The 19,783-nt window shown below is 38.7% G+C and overlaps 1 protein-coding gene across 9 annotated transcripts in view; it reads left to right on the forward strand.

Annotated features, from left to right (window-relative positions):
• Nrg3 (neuregulin 3) overlaps positions 1 to 19,783 on the forward strand; it is a 1,038,176-nt gene that overhangs the window by 911,874 nt on the left and 106,519 nt on the right. For 5 of the 9 annotated variants that reach the window (XM_028883033.2, XM_028883038.2, XM_028883035.2 and 2 more), the window contains exon 4: positions 18,811 to 18,837. In XM_028883033.2, coding sequence (XP_028738866.1) covers positions 18,811 to 18,837 — 27 coding nt within the window. The remainder of the gene's footprint in view (positions 1 to 18,810; positions 18,838 to 19,783) is intronic. The other 4 variants (XM_028883034.2, XM_037208801.1, XM_028883040.2 and 1 more) reach the window with 1 other exon arrangement.

Consider the following 19,783-nt stretch of genomic DNA (forward strand, 5'->3'; position numbering starts at 1 on the left):
AGCCATCATAGCTGTGGTGTCCCATCCTCTCAGACTTTTTTCTCATAGTGGGCAACCTCTGTCCAGCCTCAAGACTGAGAGTAGGAAGAGACTTCTTGTGTGTGGCAGTGGCATGGTCAGCTGAATCCTTCCCACGATAAAGAGCTTTGCTAAGAGACACTCTGGAAAAATGATCATTTCCAGTCTCAGAAACATCACTGCCCTGTGGCAAAACTAACCAGTGCAGGGCAGGCTACAAAATGTGGAGTTTTCATCCATCATACTGACACTCTGAAACGGTATGTTAGAGGAGAGAAGAGATATCAAGTGCACAAACAGCAGTGCCTCCAATTCAATATTTGTCTCATTTAAGCCTTTAATCATATGCATCTTATTTCTTAAACAGAGAATGAAATTGAGACATAGGAAGATTAAGTACCTTCCCTACAGTCACACATGATAACTGAAAGATAATTCCTGACTAGAAATTAAAGCCCATGAATTAAATGCTAATATATTTCCATGTCATATGAGATTATTTGCAGATACCACCAAGCTAAATGTTCCTTAGATGGGCAATTTTTGAAAATTTATAATCTAGTGTTAAGCAGTCACTGACTTTTAATAATGACAATTTCATTTCTCCATCTCAAACTAAAATCTCTCTCAGGGCATAGACCATATTTTCAGTAGCTTTCAGGTCCCCAGTGGTCAATCCAGGATTCCATTCATGGAAATTACGAGATACTAGATGTGGTTTGTTTGAGAATTGCTCAAATAGACTCATATATTTGAATGCTGAGTTAGCTGAACTGTTTGGGAAGGATTAGGAGGTGTGGTCATTGAGGATGAGCTTTGAGGTTTTTAAAACCCCATGACAGGCCTAGCCTCTTTCTCTCTTCCTGCTGCAGTAACTCTCAGCTACTTCTCCAGCAGCATGCTTCTCAACATCTTGCCAGCAATGATAATAATGGACTAACCCTCTAAAACTATAAACAAGTTCCCAAATAAGTGTTTTTTTCATAAGAATTGCCTTGGTCATGGTGTCTGTTCTTGGCATTGGAACAGTAACTAAGACACTAGGCAAATGAGGATTTCGAGTGTATTTTGAGCTAAATTTTTTTAATCACAATATTCTTATATGACTTACAAAGCATGTTACTAAGCAAATAGTTCCTTCAGGTTAAAATAAGGAATTATAAGAATATTTACATGCAGATATAATAGAAATGAGTGCAAAGAAAGAATACCAGTAAAAGGACTAATGTATGTGTCATGTACTTGATGTGATGAAGACTGTAGATGGAAATGGATTAATTGACAACACGGCCCATGCATTCAGGTTTCTCAGTGATAAATTTAATTCCCTTTTAAATATTTGTTGGCTTCCTATTTCATATGATACATTTTTCCCACTTGTTATAGACATAACACAAATACAAGTCAAACTGATCCTATCATGTTAATTTTGTTTCCCTATACACTAAACTCCTAATAAGAAGTATCTGTGACTATGACCTCATTTGGAGATATTCTTCAATGATAGAAGTTAAAATGAGAATAAAGGTGATCTTTGATCCAAAGTGATATATAAATACTCTTATCAAAATAAGAAATCACACACAGAGAGAATGTCATTCCAAGAAGGCAATAGAATTCTAGGTAATTCTAGTACTTTCACTGGGCAAGGAATACTAGAGATTGCCAGTCAAGGTCTGGTAGAAGAGACACAAGCAATCAATTCCCCTTTGCAAACATCAGATATAACCAGTGTTACTGATGTCTTGCTTTCGAACTTCAGCTCTAAGAATTGTGAACCAGTGGGCTTCTACTATTTAAACCAACTATTTTCTGGCACTTTTAAAGTAGTAGCATTAGAGCACTAAACAGAGAGTTGAAGTGTCTTCATAGAGCTTTATATTCTGGGGGAGTAAATAGAAAAGCACTAAGAACACACATGTACTTTGTACAGCACATTGTGAGGTAAAGAAAAGTTAGGAGGTAGAGATAGCGAATATTGTTCTGTTTGGGGTCTGTGGTGACATGCCTTTCCAAGTGAATAAGGCAAAGGATGGAACCCTATAATTTCTGTAGGAAGAGATCCTGGGGAGGGAAGCAGCTAGGCCCAGGGTCTGGGAGATGAATTCCCTTGTATAGAACAACTAGGAGGCAGACGTGGATGCACTGGGATAGGGGAGAGGGAGAATGGTAGGGTGTCAGGGAACTGCCTTGGTTTGTTTTGGATTTTCATGCTGTTTTTGGCTTCTCTTCTGAATGAAATGGGAAGTCGTGGGATTGATTTTTGAGGGAAAAATAAATGTTACAATTGTGATTTGATTTAAGGATTTCTTTCTTTCTTTTTTTTATTTTTAAAGATAAGATATCTCAATGATGCCATGACTGGTCTGGATCTCACTGTGTACACAGAATTGCTTTGAGCTTAGAATCATCCTGCCTTAGGCTTCTGAGTGACAGAATCAGAAGAATGTCATGCCACCCTGGGACTTACTGAGTTTTAAAGGGATGTTTGTGACTGCTCTGTGGGAAAAAGTCCAAGGAAGCAGAGGTAGAGCCAGAGAAATGAGAAGTAAGGCTTGTCTATCAAGTGCATGGGAATGAGTGACAGCTGGAGGCCAGTTGGGGAGACAGGATGAAAAAGGGGGTAGAAGGGCAAAGCAGAGCTTTGCAGGTACAGACAAAAAGCCTGAAAACAGAACTGGAACCATCTATGGGGCAGATGCTGCAGGATGTTTCCAGTGAGTGGAAGCAGCTGAGAAGGATGTCCATGCTGCAGAGAATAAAGCTGGTATGAAGGAGAATTTAGCTTGCCAACAGCATACAATTATTGAAAGCAATGACATTCATCAGTCACCACACAATTCACTTGCCTTATTCACTCCGTTGATTGGCATTTGCAGACCTACCTGTCACATTTCAGTCTCACTGATGAGCAAGTAAGTTTTATTTTCTCTATTAAATTTCTGCAAATTATCATCTATCTACTAATATGACAAGAAAGAAAATCACTTAAAAGGAAAGTTCAAAGTAACTTGACACCAACTAAAAAAAAATTGTTTGGTACAATATTACCAAGCATTCATATAAGGATCCAATAGTAAGAGTCTAAAAATAGCATAAAACTTCATAAAATTCAATGAAGACTTCTTTGCTGTTTAATAGTTTAGTCCCTACACGTATTATCTAATTTAATATTTCAGTTTGTCAAGAGTAAGATACATATTTTTTTAAAAAGAAAAGCTTACATAGCCAAGAAATATAAAATAACACAATAGCATTGAGTTATTAAAACTGTATCTTATTTTGAAACATGATAGGTTTCAGAATTATCTTCTTAGTTTTGTAGCACAAACAACTCTCAGTCTCCAAAGTATGACATGGCCATACACTTTTAAAATGGGCTCAAATAGTAGATATTTGAAAGCTGTTACTTGAATTCAAATCCTGGCACTACAGGTACAAGTTAAAGAAAGCAGTTAATTTCTGCTCTATGGAAATAAAAAATGGAATAAAAAGAACTCCAACTTCATCATGTTGTTGTAGGTTTTAACTAAGAGAAGGTATGCCAGAACCTAGAGACTGGAGGGTCCAGAGATTTAGGATAGAACCAAACACACAATAAACAAACAAATGAATGAATGAATAAAAAAATAGATGTAAAAATGTCAATGTAATGATGTCTGGTGATATTCTGCTATACTCATAGATTAATGTCTAACCCAGTTGTCATCAGAGAGGCTTCATCCTGCAACTGGTGAAAACAGATGTAGACCCACAGCCAAACATTAGGTTGAGCACAGGGAATCTTGCTGAGGAGAGGGAGGAAGGATTGTAGGATCCAGATAGGTCAAGGACATCACAAGAAAACCCACAGAATCAACTAATCTGGGCTCATAGGACCTCACAGAGGCCTCACAGAGACAAGGGAGCCTCCATGGGACTGACCTAGCCTCTCTGCATATATGTGACAGTTGTATAGTTGGTTCTTCTTGTGGAACTCCTGCAAGTGGAAGCAGGAGTTGTTTCCAAGTCTTTTGCTGGCATTTGGGACCCTATTTCTCATGAGGATTCTCTTGCCCAGCCTTAATACAAGGGGAAGTGCTTAGTTTTACTGCAACTTGATATGCTGTGTTTTGTTGATATCCATGGGAGTCCTGCCCTTTTCTGAATAGAAAGGGAGGAGGAGTAGATTGGGGGGAGGGGAGGGGAAGAACTGGAAAGGAAGAAGGGAGGGGAAATTGCAGTTGGGATGTAAAATAAATAAATTAATTAATTTAAAAACAAAAACCAAACAAGCCACCAAAACCAACCAACCAAGCAATGATAAGGCATGTACAACAAATAGAATAAAGGCATGCCTCAGAAATATTACTTTTACTTTTATTATTTGACTTGTCTATCTTCTTTTCTAATTTCCTGACCACAGGATTAGAAGAAAATTATAATTGCAGTTAGTTTATCTAGCACTAGTCAGTTGGAGTTTGAATTAGTATTCAAGAAGAGGCATAGCTTACCCAGAACCTAGGTATTTGGGGTAGGTGAAGGGTTCACAACATGCCCCCACGGTCGCATATACCAGGTGGACACTTCCACCTAGCCAATTCCAGGTCAGGATAGGCATTTCCGGGTCAGGGCATCTCTCATAACCAGGATACCCGGCAGACCTGGACACCTCCGCCTAGCCAGTTCCAGGTCAAGATAGCCATTTCCAGGTCAAGGCATCTCGCATAACCAGGATCCATGATGTTTCATGGCCATGTAAGCACTCAACGTGACAATGTGATCTACGCACACGCATGGAGTAGTGACGTGACCTGGCCACACCCCCAGCCGGTTTTAAAGCGGAGCGCCATGTTCCCGGTTTCTTCTCCACGCACGTGTCTCTCCCACAGGCCTGCACACTCTCTGTCCCTTTATCTCTAATAAAACTCTTATAAGCGGATTCTGTTGTTTCGTGACACTTCCTTGCAGGGTAAGAACACAATGCGGCTAAATAACTAACAGTAGAAGAAGCCTGATGTTGGAGGTTTGGTGGATCCTCTATGGTAAAGAGTGATGACATCTATCCAGATGATGAATTAAATTCTTTGTCAGTTCACCAAGTTCATTGTATTCTTTGGTCTTTATAGTCTCCTATCCTATCCTATTGATGTGGTGAGTGGAATAAAGTGGTTTTTATATCTGCTTTGTTTACTGGTGCACCTAAAGCCCATTTCTCTGGCTTTGGGGGATCAGTACATCTGCTACTGTAAAAGGACACTGGAGAACAAAGGCCACAGAATAAGTAGTTTTGCATCTTCCTGCCTCAGGGGCTGTAAACAGGAAGCTCGAGGCAGCCCTGTTGGCAAACCTGGTTAGTAATCCAGTTTTGCCTTCTCTAATTGTAGCTGGAGGTCAGAAAAGAAGGGCAACGCTTGGCGGCCGCCATGGTTATCTCTGCAGGTTTCTCTCCAAACATTCTGGCATTCTACCACTTCCTACCTTTATGCAGAAAATAATTTAACATACTACACAGCAGTTAGTTTGGCTTTTTGTGACAAGTCTTCTAGTCATACTTTTATTGCTTCTGGGCTAAGAATCTTAAAGCTCAGGGCCAGAGAGATAGTTCAGTGTGCTAAGCACCTACCTCATCAGCATGAGGACCTGCCATTGATCCCAGTATCCATGTAAAGGTAGGTATGGTAGTGTGAATCTGTAATTTTGCTGCTCCTATGGTGATATGGGAGTTGGGGAGAAACAGGAGAATCCTCAGATCCCTGCAGGCAGTGTAGCCTGCTGCACACAGCTGAAAATAGCAAAAGGAACAAGGAAGAAGGCAAGGACTCACACTCAGGCTGCCCTCTGCCCTCCAGGCATGCACCATGGAATGCAAGTCTCCTCATTGTCACTCAAATACACACAACAACCAAAGGATTTTTATAACTTACCCACCCTTCTTTTAGATAACAAAAGAATGGATATAGGAGAGGACAAACAACCACTAACAAAGATCACACCGAGAAAAAAAAAATTAGTTCCTGCAACTTCTTAGATTTTATTTATTAAGATGTTCAGTCTGTACCAGGAACTATCTGAGCATCTATGCTATAAATAGGAAATGAGCATGGTTGTTCATCACATTGCTTGCAGTCATTTTGGGTTGATAGGACAATAAAGAAACAACCACAGTAATTATAATGAAGTGTGAAAGATATAAACAGAACAGTCCATCAAAACATTTCTAGTTCAGATCCTATGGGGGGGGGGGGCGCTCTGCTTTGGAGGTCTGGTTCCTTAAAGGAAGTCTAACAAAGAGTAAGGTTTACCAGACTGTGATAGTCAAGGAGTGCGGTTAAACTTGAAGAGGGAATGTGGAAGACCTGCTAGATGAATCTGTATGGGCTGAAGCACTACTCTGTGGTCTGTAGATGGAGGCAAGGAGGGGTTTTCCATAGCATGGCAGTGATATGGCTTAATGAAAGAAGACACTTTTCATTTTTGAGCCACGTAGCTTACCTCTCTGAAGCTTGAGCTCTGTAAGAACATGGGCTTTAAGAAGCATCCTATAGTTGTCAACCTTCCTTGTAAAGGTGACTATATTTGATCACCTCAGAGATACTAACTTTTCATTACTGAAGGGGTGTCTTGAGAGGTTTAACTGAGAGGGGAAGACCCACCCTAAATGTGGGTAGCACCATCACTTTAAGTGAGGTCCTGGACTAAATAAAAAGGGAAAACTAATGAATCAAATTAGTGCCAACATTTTCTATGTTTTCCTCCTGACTCCATTCAGAAAGTGATGAACTGCTGCATGTTTTCACAGCCATTCCTGGCTTGGTGGACTGTATGCCTTAATACACTGTGAGCCGAAATAAAATCATCTTCCATTTAATGATGCTTGTTAGCTTGTTAGTTTTTTGACTCAGCACTGAGATGTGAGTACACATGCTATGAGAAGTTTCTGGAGGTCATTTGGATTATCAATATTTTACATGTAGATGTCAGGTTCAAGGAAGAGTAGTATAGAATCTGTTTGCTTTGTTATTATCTAAGTGAATGGGTTATGATAAAAATGTTTGTAAGCCCAAAAATACTTAACTTCTGACAATTGAAGATCATTGTGAAAGGTTAAAGCATTAAGAATGCCCAGCAGAGTGCCCATTTCTAATCATGCCTCTAGAAAATGCATAAGCATTTCAAGACTACAAACAAAATTAATGAGAAGAAGATAAGATACTCAAAATGCCTGGATTCAACTGAGTTCCCAAATAATTATTAAATGATAGTTTCCTCTGCCATTTTAATAAAGGAACTTTCCTTGATTTTTCCACACCACTAAGAATAATCCAGCTGCTTTGGGGAAGCCATTATTGGAAGAAGGCTCTTCTGGCTTAATTTCTATTTTTTTATTTCTATTAAATAAAGGAAGCTTATATTCATTCTTATGTTATTAACTGCTTAACGGATTTAGGAAGCAGGTAGCAAAAGACAGATTGTTCCTTGCATTTAAATGAGACAAATAGCATTCGCAACTGATTATGCATTTAGGGAAAAAAAGTTCCATCATATTGCTACATTTTAAGTCTGCAGAAGTAATAAATTAATCCATTAGTGGCCAAGTGTGTCCTCTGTTATGCTCATTATCAAGTATTCCCAGGTGTTTGGGAGCTTATAAGTATAAATTAATGTGACTTTTAAACTTGGTAATAGAAATATGCAGCATAAGGATCATAAAGTCTGAAACGATTCCCGTGCCAGTGTTTTTACAATAAAAAATAGCATTAAATATTAAATTAGCATGGTTTTGTCAATGTTGGAATGTGTTATCTTGCCAGGATGAAGTAACAGAACATAATCATCAATAAAAACCACATGGTTACCATGGTTTCTTTCTAGTTGCCTGATTTTGTGCATTTCTGTAAAAACACATTGGCAAACAGTAGAAAACCTGAATATGTGGCTTTCAAGAGTTGATTGACTTGGGTACTTGTTATTCATCCATGTGCCATGTGTGTCTAGAACACACACATACATACACACACACACACACACACACACACACACACACAATTACTGTCTGCTAGACAGGCTCATACTTTAGAAGCAGATCAGATCCCACAAAAATGAGAGATTTCTGATGCCCAGAGGAGAGACGTCAAACAGTGATACGTGTGTGTGTGTGTGTGTGTGTGTGTGTGTGTGTGTGTGTGTGTGTATGTGTGTGTGAGATCTAAGTCTTGGAAGATGAGAACAAAGCAGTTGAGAACAGAAAAGATCTGTACCTCCTGAGAGCTTGTATCCAGGCACTGTGATTGTTTAATGTGAAATGTCCTCTATAGAATCAAGTGTTTGAAGACCTGGTTCCCAGCTGGTGAGACTGCTTCGGAAGATTGTAAAACCTTTAAGGTAGAAACTCACTGGAGGAAATAGATCACTAGGGCTGGGCTTCATAGCCTAGCTCCACTTCTACACTCCCTGCATCTGAGTGTGAATACAAAGTGAACAGCCAACTCCCTGCTCCGGTAACTGTGCTCTCTGTGACTGCTACTGTGCCTTCCCCATCATGGCAGACTCTATCCCTGAACTGTGAGCCAGAATAAACCCTTCCCCTCTTAAGTTGCTTTTGTCGGAGTGTTTTATCACAGCAACAAAAATGTAAAGCAAGAATGTTCACTCATTGCATCGGTACTGCTTTGTGTACATGTAGAGAAGAGACCATGATTGCCTTCCACGGTCAGAAATGAAGGCCTTGAGGATAGTTTTCTCTGTAATTCTACTGACACCGCATTTAATTTTTTTTCTGTGCAAACAACAAAATAAGAGTGCTTTGTATCAATAGACATGTCTTTGAAGGTCTGCTTGACTGAGGCATTAGAATACAACATAAAATAGGACTTGACCTTTTCCACACATGTCTGAGCTGATTCATATTTCAATGAGATACAGGTTATGTAACTACACACACACACACACACACACACACACACACACACACACACACACTCACACATACGCACAGGGGAGGGGGAAAATGGAAGAAATGGCTGAAAACTCATGTTAAATGCTAAGAAAAATCTGGAAAATTATAGTTAAGCTTAAGTGAAGACATTAACATAAACTTGACATATTTTATAAATGAATCACTTTAAGAAAATATTGTCCTAGTGTATCTGCAATGAGAAAAAAAATAGTATAGTTAAGAAAAACGATTCAACAATTCTTCAGTCACCATCTACTATTTGAGAGGCACTAGAGAAAATTTTGAGAACTGTGGCAATGATAGCAGTTCAATTAATTAGTCATGGTGTAGATATATTCCCATGTGTTACAATTCAAGGTAGAAAGTTTTGTTTGCAGGAAATTTCATTTTAATTCATAGAAATGTGTAATAGAAAGCAATAGTTCAGAAAATTAGAACTAGCTTTAGGAGGATTTCGGCCATGAAAGATGAGAGTAGTTTGCTACAGGATGAGTTGGGAGTGCATTAAAAAGATAATGAAAGCCAGTAGAAGAGTGTATGATATGTTTCAGAGTGGAGCCTACAATGAGGGTTACTTATAAGAGTATGCTCTGGAGGTGGTAAAAGGGGATAATATTCTCTTTACCCATGACTTCCTAAGGACAAAATTTGCAATGCCAGGGAGCTGACTTCTGCATTGGAAAAACTTTTTAAAATGCAAGGTTCTCATTGTCCCCTCCTACCCAATAAATGAATATTCTCAGAACCAAATCAAGTCAAGGAGATAGCAATAGTGGAGAAGCCTGCTCTTTAGAAGCTTCAGTAGCTGGGAAATAAACACGAGCTTACAAATCTGATGGCTTTTCCTTACCCCACAACATCTCCTGGTATAACAGGTCCTGCTTAAGAATAAGCCTCAAGCCATGGGTTTGAAAGAGAATAAGGAGGTATGTGGGAAGGTTTGAGGGGAGGCAAATGAAGGAGGAAATAATATAATTATATTATAATCTCAAAAATAAAAGAAATAAATTTTAAAATTATACACGCACACACTCATGTGCCCATGCACACAATGAAGAATAAGCCTTAAGAGTTAGTGGCTCACACCTGTAATTCCATTCCTCAGGAAGCTGAGGCAGGAGGTTTGCCAAGAACAATTTAAGTGTAGTGTGAGATTTCATCAAAGCAAGGATCCCATTTCTTTGCTTTTAGTTTTCTACATTGGTTACTTTTGTGTGCTTTATGCCATGATGATATCCACAGATTTTTCTCTATCATACTTCCTGTCAAACCAAATAACCATAAGACAAAACACAACATCCCCCCTTAATTGTCTCTGTGAGGAATTTGCTCAATGATTACAAAATAATCAATATAAAAATATTTGCATCTATAAATGTCTAAAGTATCTTCTGATGAATATATTCAATGATATAAACAGATGGAATTTCAATATTTGGAATAAAAATCCAAGTCCTATTACAAATCTTGCTTAAATTTACGTTATTTAATGATAAATTCTTAGACACCATATGCAAAAATCTTGTCATCACCATAGTAACATTAAAATTTTTTCTGAAGAAAAATGACAGTTAAATGACAGCCTGAAATGATAAGCAGTATGCAAAAGACATAATCAGATTACAAATTAGTGGGCTTTCATAAGTCTTCTTCACACATCCTTAGTTTGGTTAACCCATTCCTACGTTTCCTTTTCCCACCTCCTTATTCTCAAGAGCTGCACAAGACCAAAGCAGTTAAAAATTCTAACATGCAAAGGGAAGCATTCTCAAGGATCCATGCCTAGCTGAAGAACTATTGACAGTTGATTGTTCAGGAGGAAGAGTCTCCTTTTAGGAATATTGTCCCTGGAAAGTTGACCATGACCTGGTAGATGACCTCCCACTCATGTACATATGGGCATCACTAATTGGACTTAGTGGTTAAAATAAGCACACAAACAAGTAATTATAAAATGAAAAAATTAAGTTGGGAGAAAGTTGTGAGGGGGCTCCCGGAAGAAGTGAATGGGAGTAGTGAGGGGTGAATATGATCAAGATATATTGTTTATATACAACAAATTTTCAAAGAATAAATAAAAAACATGTAAAAATCCTGCAATCTTGAGATTGGTGAGACTTTTCAATCCAGAGAACCCAGGAGTCTACAAATGTGGCCTTTCAATTTTCATAGAAACTTAATTGCTTCAGTTGTTCAGTAGGGCTCAGTGCTCAGCGGCACGACTTTCACAGCTAAAATTTGACATTAAATGTGATGATGTATGTAGATGTTCCATGGAAAGGTGAAAAAGCTAGCAAAATATGCCAAGAAGCTAGCTGATGTTTTGTGTGTTTCATGAGCAAAACACCTCACGAATTCACTCATACAGATGTACTCTCACTAGTGACAGGCAGTCACCAGTTTATTTTGAATGACATCTTTTATAAACAGTGGAAGTTGTTACTAAAATCTTTAATTAGAGGGGAAATGGAAACTTGGTTATGCCCAGTGCTCTATATTCCTGTCCCAGGAAAACTGTACAAGCAGATTAATCAAGGTTAAACTTGGAATTTTTCATTTAGTTTTCTTTCTGGCAATGCTGGGGACTGAAATGCAGAAATATACATCCTTTGCAATGTATGCACTCTACAATTGAGCTAAATTTTAAATTTTAAATCTAGAAAGTAGATGGAGCAAATGGTCACTCATGAATCTCTATGTATTATAGAATGTTTTAAAACATCTCTCTTCTTCCCGCATCCTCTTCCCCCTCTGTGTGAGTGAGTGTGTGTGTGTGTGTGTGTGTGTGTGTGTGTGTGTGTGAGAGAGAGAGAGAGAGAGAGAGAGAGAGAGAGAGAGAGAGAGAGAGAGAGAGAGAGAGAGACTGCCCGTGCACCTATAATCCACAATATATGGTAGTTGGTTCTCTTCATTCTAACCAGAGATCAAATTCAGATCATCAGGCTTGATGGCAAGTGCCTTTACCCATTGGGCAATCTCACTAGTCCTTGCATCCCTGTTTTGAAATTGAATTCTGTGAAGCAGAATGCTCATCTTGAGTGTGAACTGCATGAATATGTGGCCTGGTCTCCATGGCAGCTGCTTCTCCCTTAGCACAAATGAGTAGTTTTATTTTGATCATAAGATTGTGAAACAGAGGTGTCTGTGTCCAACAAGAATCAACAACAGAGTTTTTAGAAAGGAAAATAAAGAGGTCATGTTCTGTAAGGAGGCCCCAGGAAAGGAGAGTGGAACTCTGTGCTTTTCTGGAGAGTGGCTTTGTCTTTTTGGTGATTGATGGCCTCTCTGTAGGGATGCTGGCTACAGTAATGGTGTCATGGCCTCTTCTCAACAGTGGAAATGCTGTTAGTCCCAGTGTGGTGGAGGTGAGAGAGCACTGTGCTTACGGAGCTGACACAGCCACAGACAGTCCTCTAGCTCAGGCTTACAATGCAGGGTGATGTGGACAATTGATGCTTAGCTTACTTTGCAGTTAGAGAATGATACTAGAAAAGACAGAGCCAAGCTTTCCAGTGAGAGCTTCTTGGAAGTAGTGATCAAGGTTTCCATTTGTTTTATTAACATTATTTTTTGTACTTATTTACAAATTTTATTCATAAGCATGTTTAAATTCTATGGTAAAATATATACGTGCTGATGAAAATTAAAGTCATACCCTTGCCAAAGTAGCAAAGGAAACATTGAGGTTGGAATATGACCTACATTCAAATCCTAATGCCTCCACTAAATAGCTAGAATATAAGATAACTTGCCTTCCCTTTAGGGCCTGTGATGGGACTGAACAGAGCTCCAAGGCAGACTTCCCTGTTTTCCCCTTGCAAGAGCATGTTCCTCCCTTTAAGAGACTCCTGTCTGTCCATCTCCACCCTTGCTGCAGGACCTGACAGGAGGGGTTCAGGTCTGGCTGTTACTCTGCCTCCTGCCACTGCCTTTTCTCAGTGATATCTTAGAATCTCTTTCCCATAATGACACAGCTCTATGCTCTGGCAGCCTTTGGCAAACCTAATTTGCCTACGTGTTGACCCTTTGACCTTAACAAAGATGTGTAGTCCATAAATTCCACATATTACTTCCTAGACTGAAGAAGCTATAGCTGGAGTTGCCCCTACTTTCTGCCCCCTGCTTTCTTCCTTCATTAGAAACCTCTGATTCCATCTCCTCCTTCCCTGGTTTGCCTGTTTTGCTATATTAAATGGGGACATGTCTGACACTGTTTCAACAAATGACCTCTTGTCACCTTGCCTATAATCTCATTTGGGAGCAAGGAGAATACATGAGCACACTATTGCATCATGAGACACCCATATATCCTAAAAGTGATTCTAGAAACTTCCAGAGAATGAGGAAATAAGAGATGAAGGGTTATCAAATATTCAGGATTTCACTTATAATCTTCACAAATCCTATTTCATCTTTTTTATTCCAATGGACTATTTGTTCCCGGAGTGTCACGAGGGAAAAGTCATGTGACACAGATCTAAGGGTGGAACCTACAGAGTGACAGACAACAGCAGCATTATGAAGGGAAGCACTGTGTCACAGTCATGTTTTGTAATTGAGTGGGTGGTTTGCTCCACACTGACAGCAAAAGATTTTCCAACAGCAGCTGGCAGAGATCACTAGAACCATGGGCACTCCAGACAACATAACCCTTCTGCCAAACTGGGAAAGCTGCCTTCTGAACAATCCCAGGGCCTGTCTCTACTACCCACATCAAAAGTGCTTTTAGGGCTCCTGCTGTGGAGAAGCCACTGAGCCTTAAGCCAGTGTTGTCAATTTCTCTTTTTAAAACTTGTTTTTACACTTACTTAGTGTGTGTGTGTGTGTGTGTGTGTGTGTGTGTGTGTGTGTGTGTGTGTGTCTGGGTGCTAGTCATTGTCCAAAATTGTGTGCAAGGGGAAGTTAGAGGACCACTTAAACAGTGGGTTCTGCCCTTCCACCATGTGGGTTCTGGGAATCACACAGAGGTTATCAGGCTTGGTGACAAGTGCCTTTACCAGCTGAGCCATCTCACTGGCCCACAATGTTTTAACTTTATAAGCCAGAGATGACTATATCTTATGTAAAGTTCTTCTCTACTTTCCATGGAACGAAGGTTTAACTGAGCACTTATGGGAGTATTTTGTAATGATGGCACGTTGTTGTGCTACTTCTAATCGACTACTGAGGCTGAAGTCTGAGTTAGTGTTACTTTGTCCCAGTATTGCATCACAGGGCCTTCCTCACCCTAGTTTAAGCAGCAATATATTCCATCGCATCTCGAGATCTGAATCAAGTCAAGGACTGTTTTTGGTTTTGCTCTTCTTCGCATTTTCTACTTTGGAAGATTAGGCAGCTGTGCTTAACATATAAACTTTGAGTTGCTTAAGAGGTTTTTGTGTTCTTTTTACACTTTTTTTTATTTATTTAGCATATGCATGCATGTGTATATAATGGGTATATGTGTGGGTAGGTTCATCTGTCATGTTGTTTCTGGGGATCAAAGGCAAGTCTTTAGGCTGGACAGAAAGCATCTCTACTCAAGTTGATGGGTAGTTTTTTCAACTTGACACAATCTAGAATTACCATGACAGGGCATGTTAAGAGGGATTGGTTAGATTGACTTGGTCTGTTGGCATGTCAGTGAGGGACTATGTTTTAACTAAGGGCAGTTCACAATGGTTGGCCTCACTTCCTGGGAAGGCGATTCTGAATAATATGTGGGAGAAATGGAACTGATCATCAATCCACTCTCTTTGTTCTAGAATGTGGATGAATGTGACCAGTTCTCTCAAGCTTCTACCTCCCTGACTTCCCTATCAGGACTGATTGTAGCAAGGAGGTGTGAGCTGAGTAAAGCCTTTCTCATTCAGTTCATTCTTCAAGGCACCTGCTGAGGCATCCTGCTGTCCCGGCTTACAAAGACATGAGCTAGTTTCAGACATGTGCACCTTAAATTTTAGTTAGGTGGGGAATAAATTTATAATATCTGTGCCACATGATGACTGCTGTTAATAGCAGTGCCAGGCACTTGATGATTCCTCAGCATTCTCATTTTCAGCATTCTCCCTAGATTATTGAAAAAAAAAAGTAATATATGAAGTAGGGAAGATGCTGATTAATTTGTATTTCCTGTTCTGTAACATCAGTGTCTTTTAATATGTCATGTTACATACTAAGAATAAATAATTTGGGTCTATATATGGGCATGAATTTTATAAATTTCTCAGTGCATTTGACCTGAGAGAAAGAATGACTTCCTATCACTTATTTATTCCTAAAGCCACTGAAATCCTTGGGTTCTAGAGAAGATTTGCTGGTATCTGTTAAATATGACTCTAAGTTTAAGAATATTTGGTTTAATATTTGACAGATTTTTCAAAGAAAATTCTTTAGCACCTGCTGTCTATAAAATTAACCAAATCAGCCTCATCTTACAGAAATTGCCCTGATAACTAATGAGGAAATATTAATAGTCTACTAGTTTGACTCCTTGGTGGGCAGGAAATGTTTGTCTTCCTTTAAACCTTCCCTCAACCAGTTCATCTTCAGCCTGCCATCAATAGACAAGGGCTAAGAGGTAAGTAAGTGGTGCTTCAATGGTGCCTGAGGATGCTTGAACACAATTTATTCTTTTAAGTGGATTAAATAATTCATCCCAGAAGGTCTCATTACTTGATGATGACATTGCAAAAATTAGCTATTTCTTCTGAGGGAGGATGTTTATAAACTGGATAAGTGAAAGATGAGAGTCAGGCCACCTGGGCTCAGTTGCAGTCCCACACACTTATAGGCATGATGACAGGGTAAAGATAGTTCACCCCTCTGGGTAGCTTCTGTATGCCCTTTTACTGTGGGCATGGTTGCCAGTTTAGGTGTTGCTGTGAGATATAATCTTTATATCATTTCCCAGAGCAGTTAGAGCTGGGTAAAAGTGGGCCACACTTACACAATGTTGAGGGTATGGATATTCTAAAGAAAAGTTGATTGAAGTGTTAAAATATGTGAATTGTACATTTACATGCATTCTCCAGGGGAAATCAGATGGCTTTGGCTTGAGCCGGGTCCTTCTTGACTCACCCTAAGATCTGAGCAATTCCTGGTCCTCAGTGGTTTGAGTGAATGAGTAAATTAACTATTAATTGATTTATTCTCATTCTCTTCCTCTTGACATTTTCCTTCAGGCCTGAACATCTTCAGGCAAGCTGTTTGCCTTGAGAAACAATCAGCACAGGCTTCTGAGAAATAGTGTGGTTTATGTTCTGTGTATGACTGTAATAACAAAATGAATTGCTTTTCTGTCACCTGCTTTTCATTGATCCTTCTGTGTGAACCACAGCCTGTCAGTGTCTTCAAATTGATAAATAGTGATCACAGTGTTTAGCATTTTTTAATACAGTAGTGTGTGTGGTAGTGGTGGGAGGTGAAAGAGCAGGAAATAGAGATTTTCAAATAAAAATTAATTTTTTACTTGTATATTCAGGCTTGTCAATTTCCATCAAAAGGCCATCATAAAAATTAGTGAGCAATTTCACTTCAATATCCAAGAACATAGACGGCACTTTGCTGGAAAGCCTGCAAATTACAAACCTAACAACTTTTATATTAAGAGAGATTTCTTTTAATCAAGACTCCTATTTATATTTTTCAGTGTTTGAATAATTTTGAGCCGTGATATTCGTCTATGCTGCTGGCCAGGAATTTGTTGTGACTGTAAAAGTATGCAGATTGATTTCCAATGTGTCAATATACTGCTCACTTCTTAGCTCTATTTACAGAGTCACAAAGACTGGCTGTCTACATGCCTTGTCACACACATAGGTAGAACAGCCTAGGGTGTGGAAGAATGGAGACTGGCTTTAGCAGAAAGGTCTTTTTCAACCAAGTTGAGGCTAGGGGCTTCCTAACTACTGGTTTATGCTTGTGAATATCTAGAGCCCATTCCTTGAGAGCCTTTGCCTATAAATACCTTAGGTCTACTCTTTGAGGGCCTCTGGCTGTGAATATCTGTGGTCCACAGGAGAGCCTCTGCTTGCTGATTGCTAAATGCTCCTGTCTCCTCATTTTCCTTTGTTTCTGTCTGTGTGCAGCAAATACAAATTGTGTTATTTCCTGTGTTTTCAATTACCTTACCTTTCCTTCATAATAGCTAATCCCGCTCAAGCCTCATTTTAAAATTCTATATATCCAGTATCTCTTCCATGTTTCTGGAGCACACAGTTGGGGGCTTCTTGTCTGCAGAAGAACATAAGCATGCACTTGTCACTTTTCCTCATAAATCTCATTCTTTTGCATAGCAACTTCTATCCCTCCTAGGAACAATATCTCTGCCTCTGGACTCTCCTGTCAGTGCAGATTTTCAGTATGGCACTTACTAAGAAGGATGGCCAGAGATCTGACTCTGTGTTTTCCTGCCAATGATGCCAGAATTCTCTGAGAACAAGGAGCTGTCTTTTCACAAAAATGAACAGATAATGAAGAAAGTGCATATCAGTGCAGCACAAGCAATAAAAAAAAAAATTCCAAGAAGAGAAAGGGATAAATCCATGTTTTAGAAACACTGTTGCCATCTTTCTTCATAAAAGTAGACATTTTGTAATTCACACGAATTTTAATCACTTCAAGTGAACCACAGGCAAACTGAACTGATGCCGAACCTAGAGGTTGCTTGTAGCTGAGGGGAGGGAACATGGGAGATGAGAAGACAGCCTCTGACTGATGGGATGGAAGAAACAGAGCCTTAAAAATAGTGTGGCGGTAGCACAACCTTGTGAACTTAATTTGTGCCGAACTAAGCAATTAAAATGAATTAAGTACTTAAAATGACTGAAATGTCAAATATGTGTTTTATATGTGTATATTCATACATGCACTAATATTAATGAGTAATTGTGCATATGTTTCCTAAAAGGAAATGCTTATTTACTAAACCCCTAAATTGAGGTCAGCAATTGGATTTGGAAACAAATACAATTAAGCAATAGCTTTTTGTCCCATTTACTCTCGTTCCAGACAAATACTGGAAATACTTGTGGAATAGAAAATATCGTTTTAAGTCATGTGTTGAATTTACAAAGTGAATGAGTACACAATTAAACAATTAAAAGAAAGAGGACACTTTAAGCAAATAAGCCCAGAAGAATTCATTATTCTGCCGGCCACAGGCAGACTGGCTGTTCAGGACTGTCTGTGTCTGTGAGCACACAGCACCAATAGTGAAATCTCTGCCAGTTGTTTTTGATCGGATGACCTGTCAAGTCAAGCAGTTATGTGGCCTGTGGGTCAGGTACATTGGATTTGTGCCTTCAATCTACCCAAGACTTGGTGACCTATGTAAGATGTTTGGTTTTGCCAATGCACAATTGTCTCAAATAACATGTCCAAGAAAGAAATCTAGTGTCATCAGTGTGTGTATGTGTGTGTGTATGTGTGTGTATGTGTGTGAATGTGAAGCACACTGCATTATAGCCTGTTTGAGGCTTTGCCATTCTTGCTAATGTAGAGGTCCAAATAAATTAATGTTGAACAAAGACTTAATCTACAAGAAATATGGTGAATTTTGAAAGTATTTTTATAAGGAATTCTTATCCCCCCTCTTAAAATTTTTATTTGGTATATTTCATTATTTATGCATTATTATTTCACTAAAATGCTAAGTAATAATTTATATGCTTTGTGGAAATAAATATTAAAGACAACACCAGGAACTGTTACTGTTGGCTGTCTACAAGTTTTATCTCATAAGCTAACATAGTTGAAAGACACAGATCCTGTATCTTGGAGGAAGGTCTAACAAGCAATGATGCCCTTGTTTGGATTTTTTCTAACCCATTTCTTTTTCTGTTTCCCTTCTTTCCATGCTGACTTTGATGTAGCAGACCACTTGGGGATTGAATTCATGGGTAAGACAACACTATTTGTTCCTTAAATATTCTAAGATCACTTTGATACTCTACATATTGTACACCTTCTCTATCTCATTAAAATCAAAATTACTCGTTACAAATACCTATTTGTATTTAAAAAAATAAACTCTTTAGTCCACTTCACATTTGGAAAAGGCTCAAAATAGAAGCCTTAACTACATATTCAGAAGGTGATATTCAGTATTTCTGAAATTTTGCAGAAATGGGATTTGATTCTAGGCTTTGATAGTTTCCTCTCATCCTTCCATTTTCTTATCTGTAAAATTAGGGTGCTAACAGTACCTATTTTAGTATATGTAAATTGCTTAGCACAGTATTTCCACATGGAAAACATACATGATAGTGATAGACAACAACAATCTATATCATTATTTTCTGCTCAGATCCCTTTCCTCTTACAAGCTGGTTGTTTTGGTACATTTTAGCATCAACACTAACTTGTATTATAAACATACACATATCCATTAAAAATTGTAATAATTCTTAAAGTATTGCTAATTAAAGACACATTTTCTAAATGTCAGGATGTCTTCAAGGGACTTTACTCTCTATAGTCATAGACAATTTTGTTAAAAATTGAAGGTAGTTCTAAGTCTATTACAAGTTAAATAAAATACATGCCATGAAGCTCAATATGGAAAGATAATTAGTAGCTAAGAGTTAGTTAAATTGAGAAAACCTACATTTGAGCCTGGGTTCTTCAAGTTTTGCCTGTTTGGATTTTAACCAGTTTTTTTCCATTATATAACCTAGACATGAATTCTTGCTTCATATGTATATGTGGATGGTGAGAATTCATATAAATTCACTTCTACTCATTCATTCACTCTCCCAATCATTCTGATGATGCGCATCCAGTCCCAGTCAATAAAAAAGAAGGCAGATTACCAGAAATAGGCTGGACAGAGTTTAGAGTCCAATA

Source organism: Peromyscus leucopus, chromosome 9, assembly GCF_004664715.2.
Source record: "Peromyscus leucopus breed LL Stock chromosome 9, UCI_PerLeu_2.1, whole genome shotgun sequence".
Classification (NCBI taxonomy): Eukaryota; Metazoa; Chordata; class Mammalia; order Rodentia; family Cricetidae; genus Peromyscus; species Peromyscus leucopus.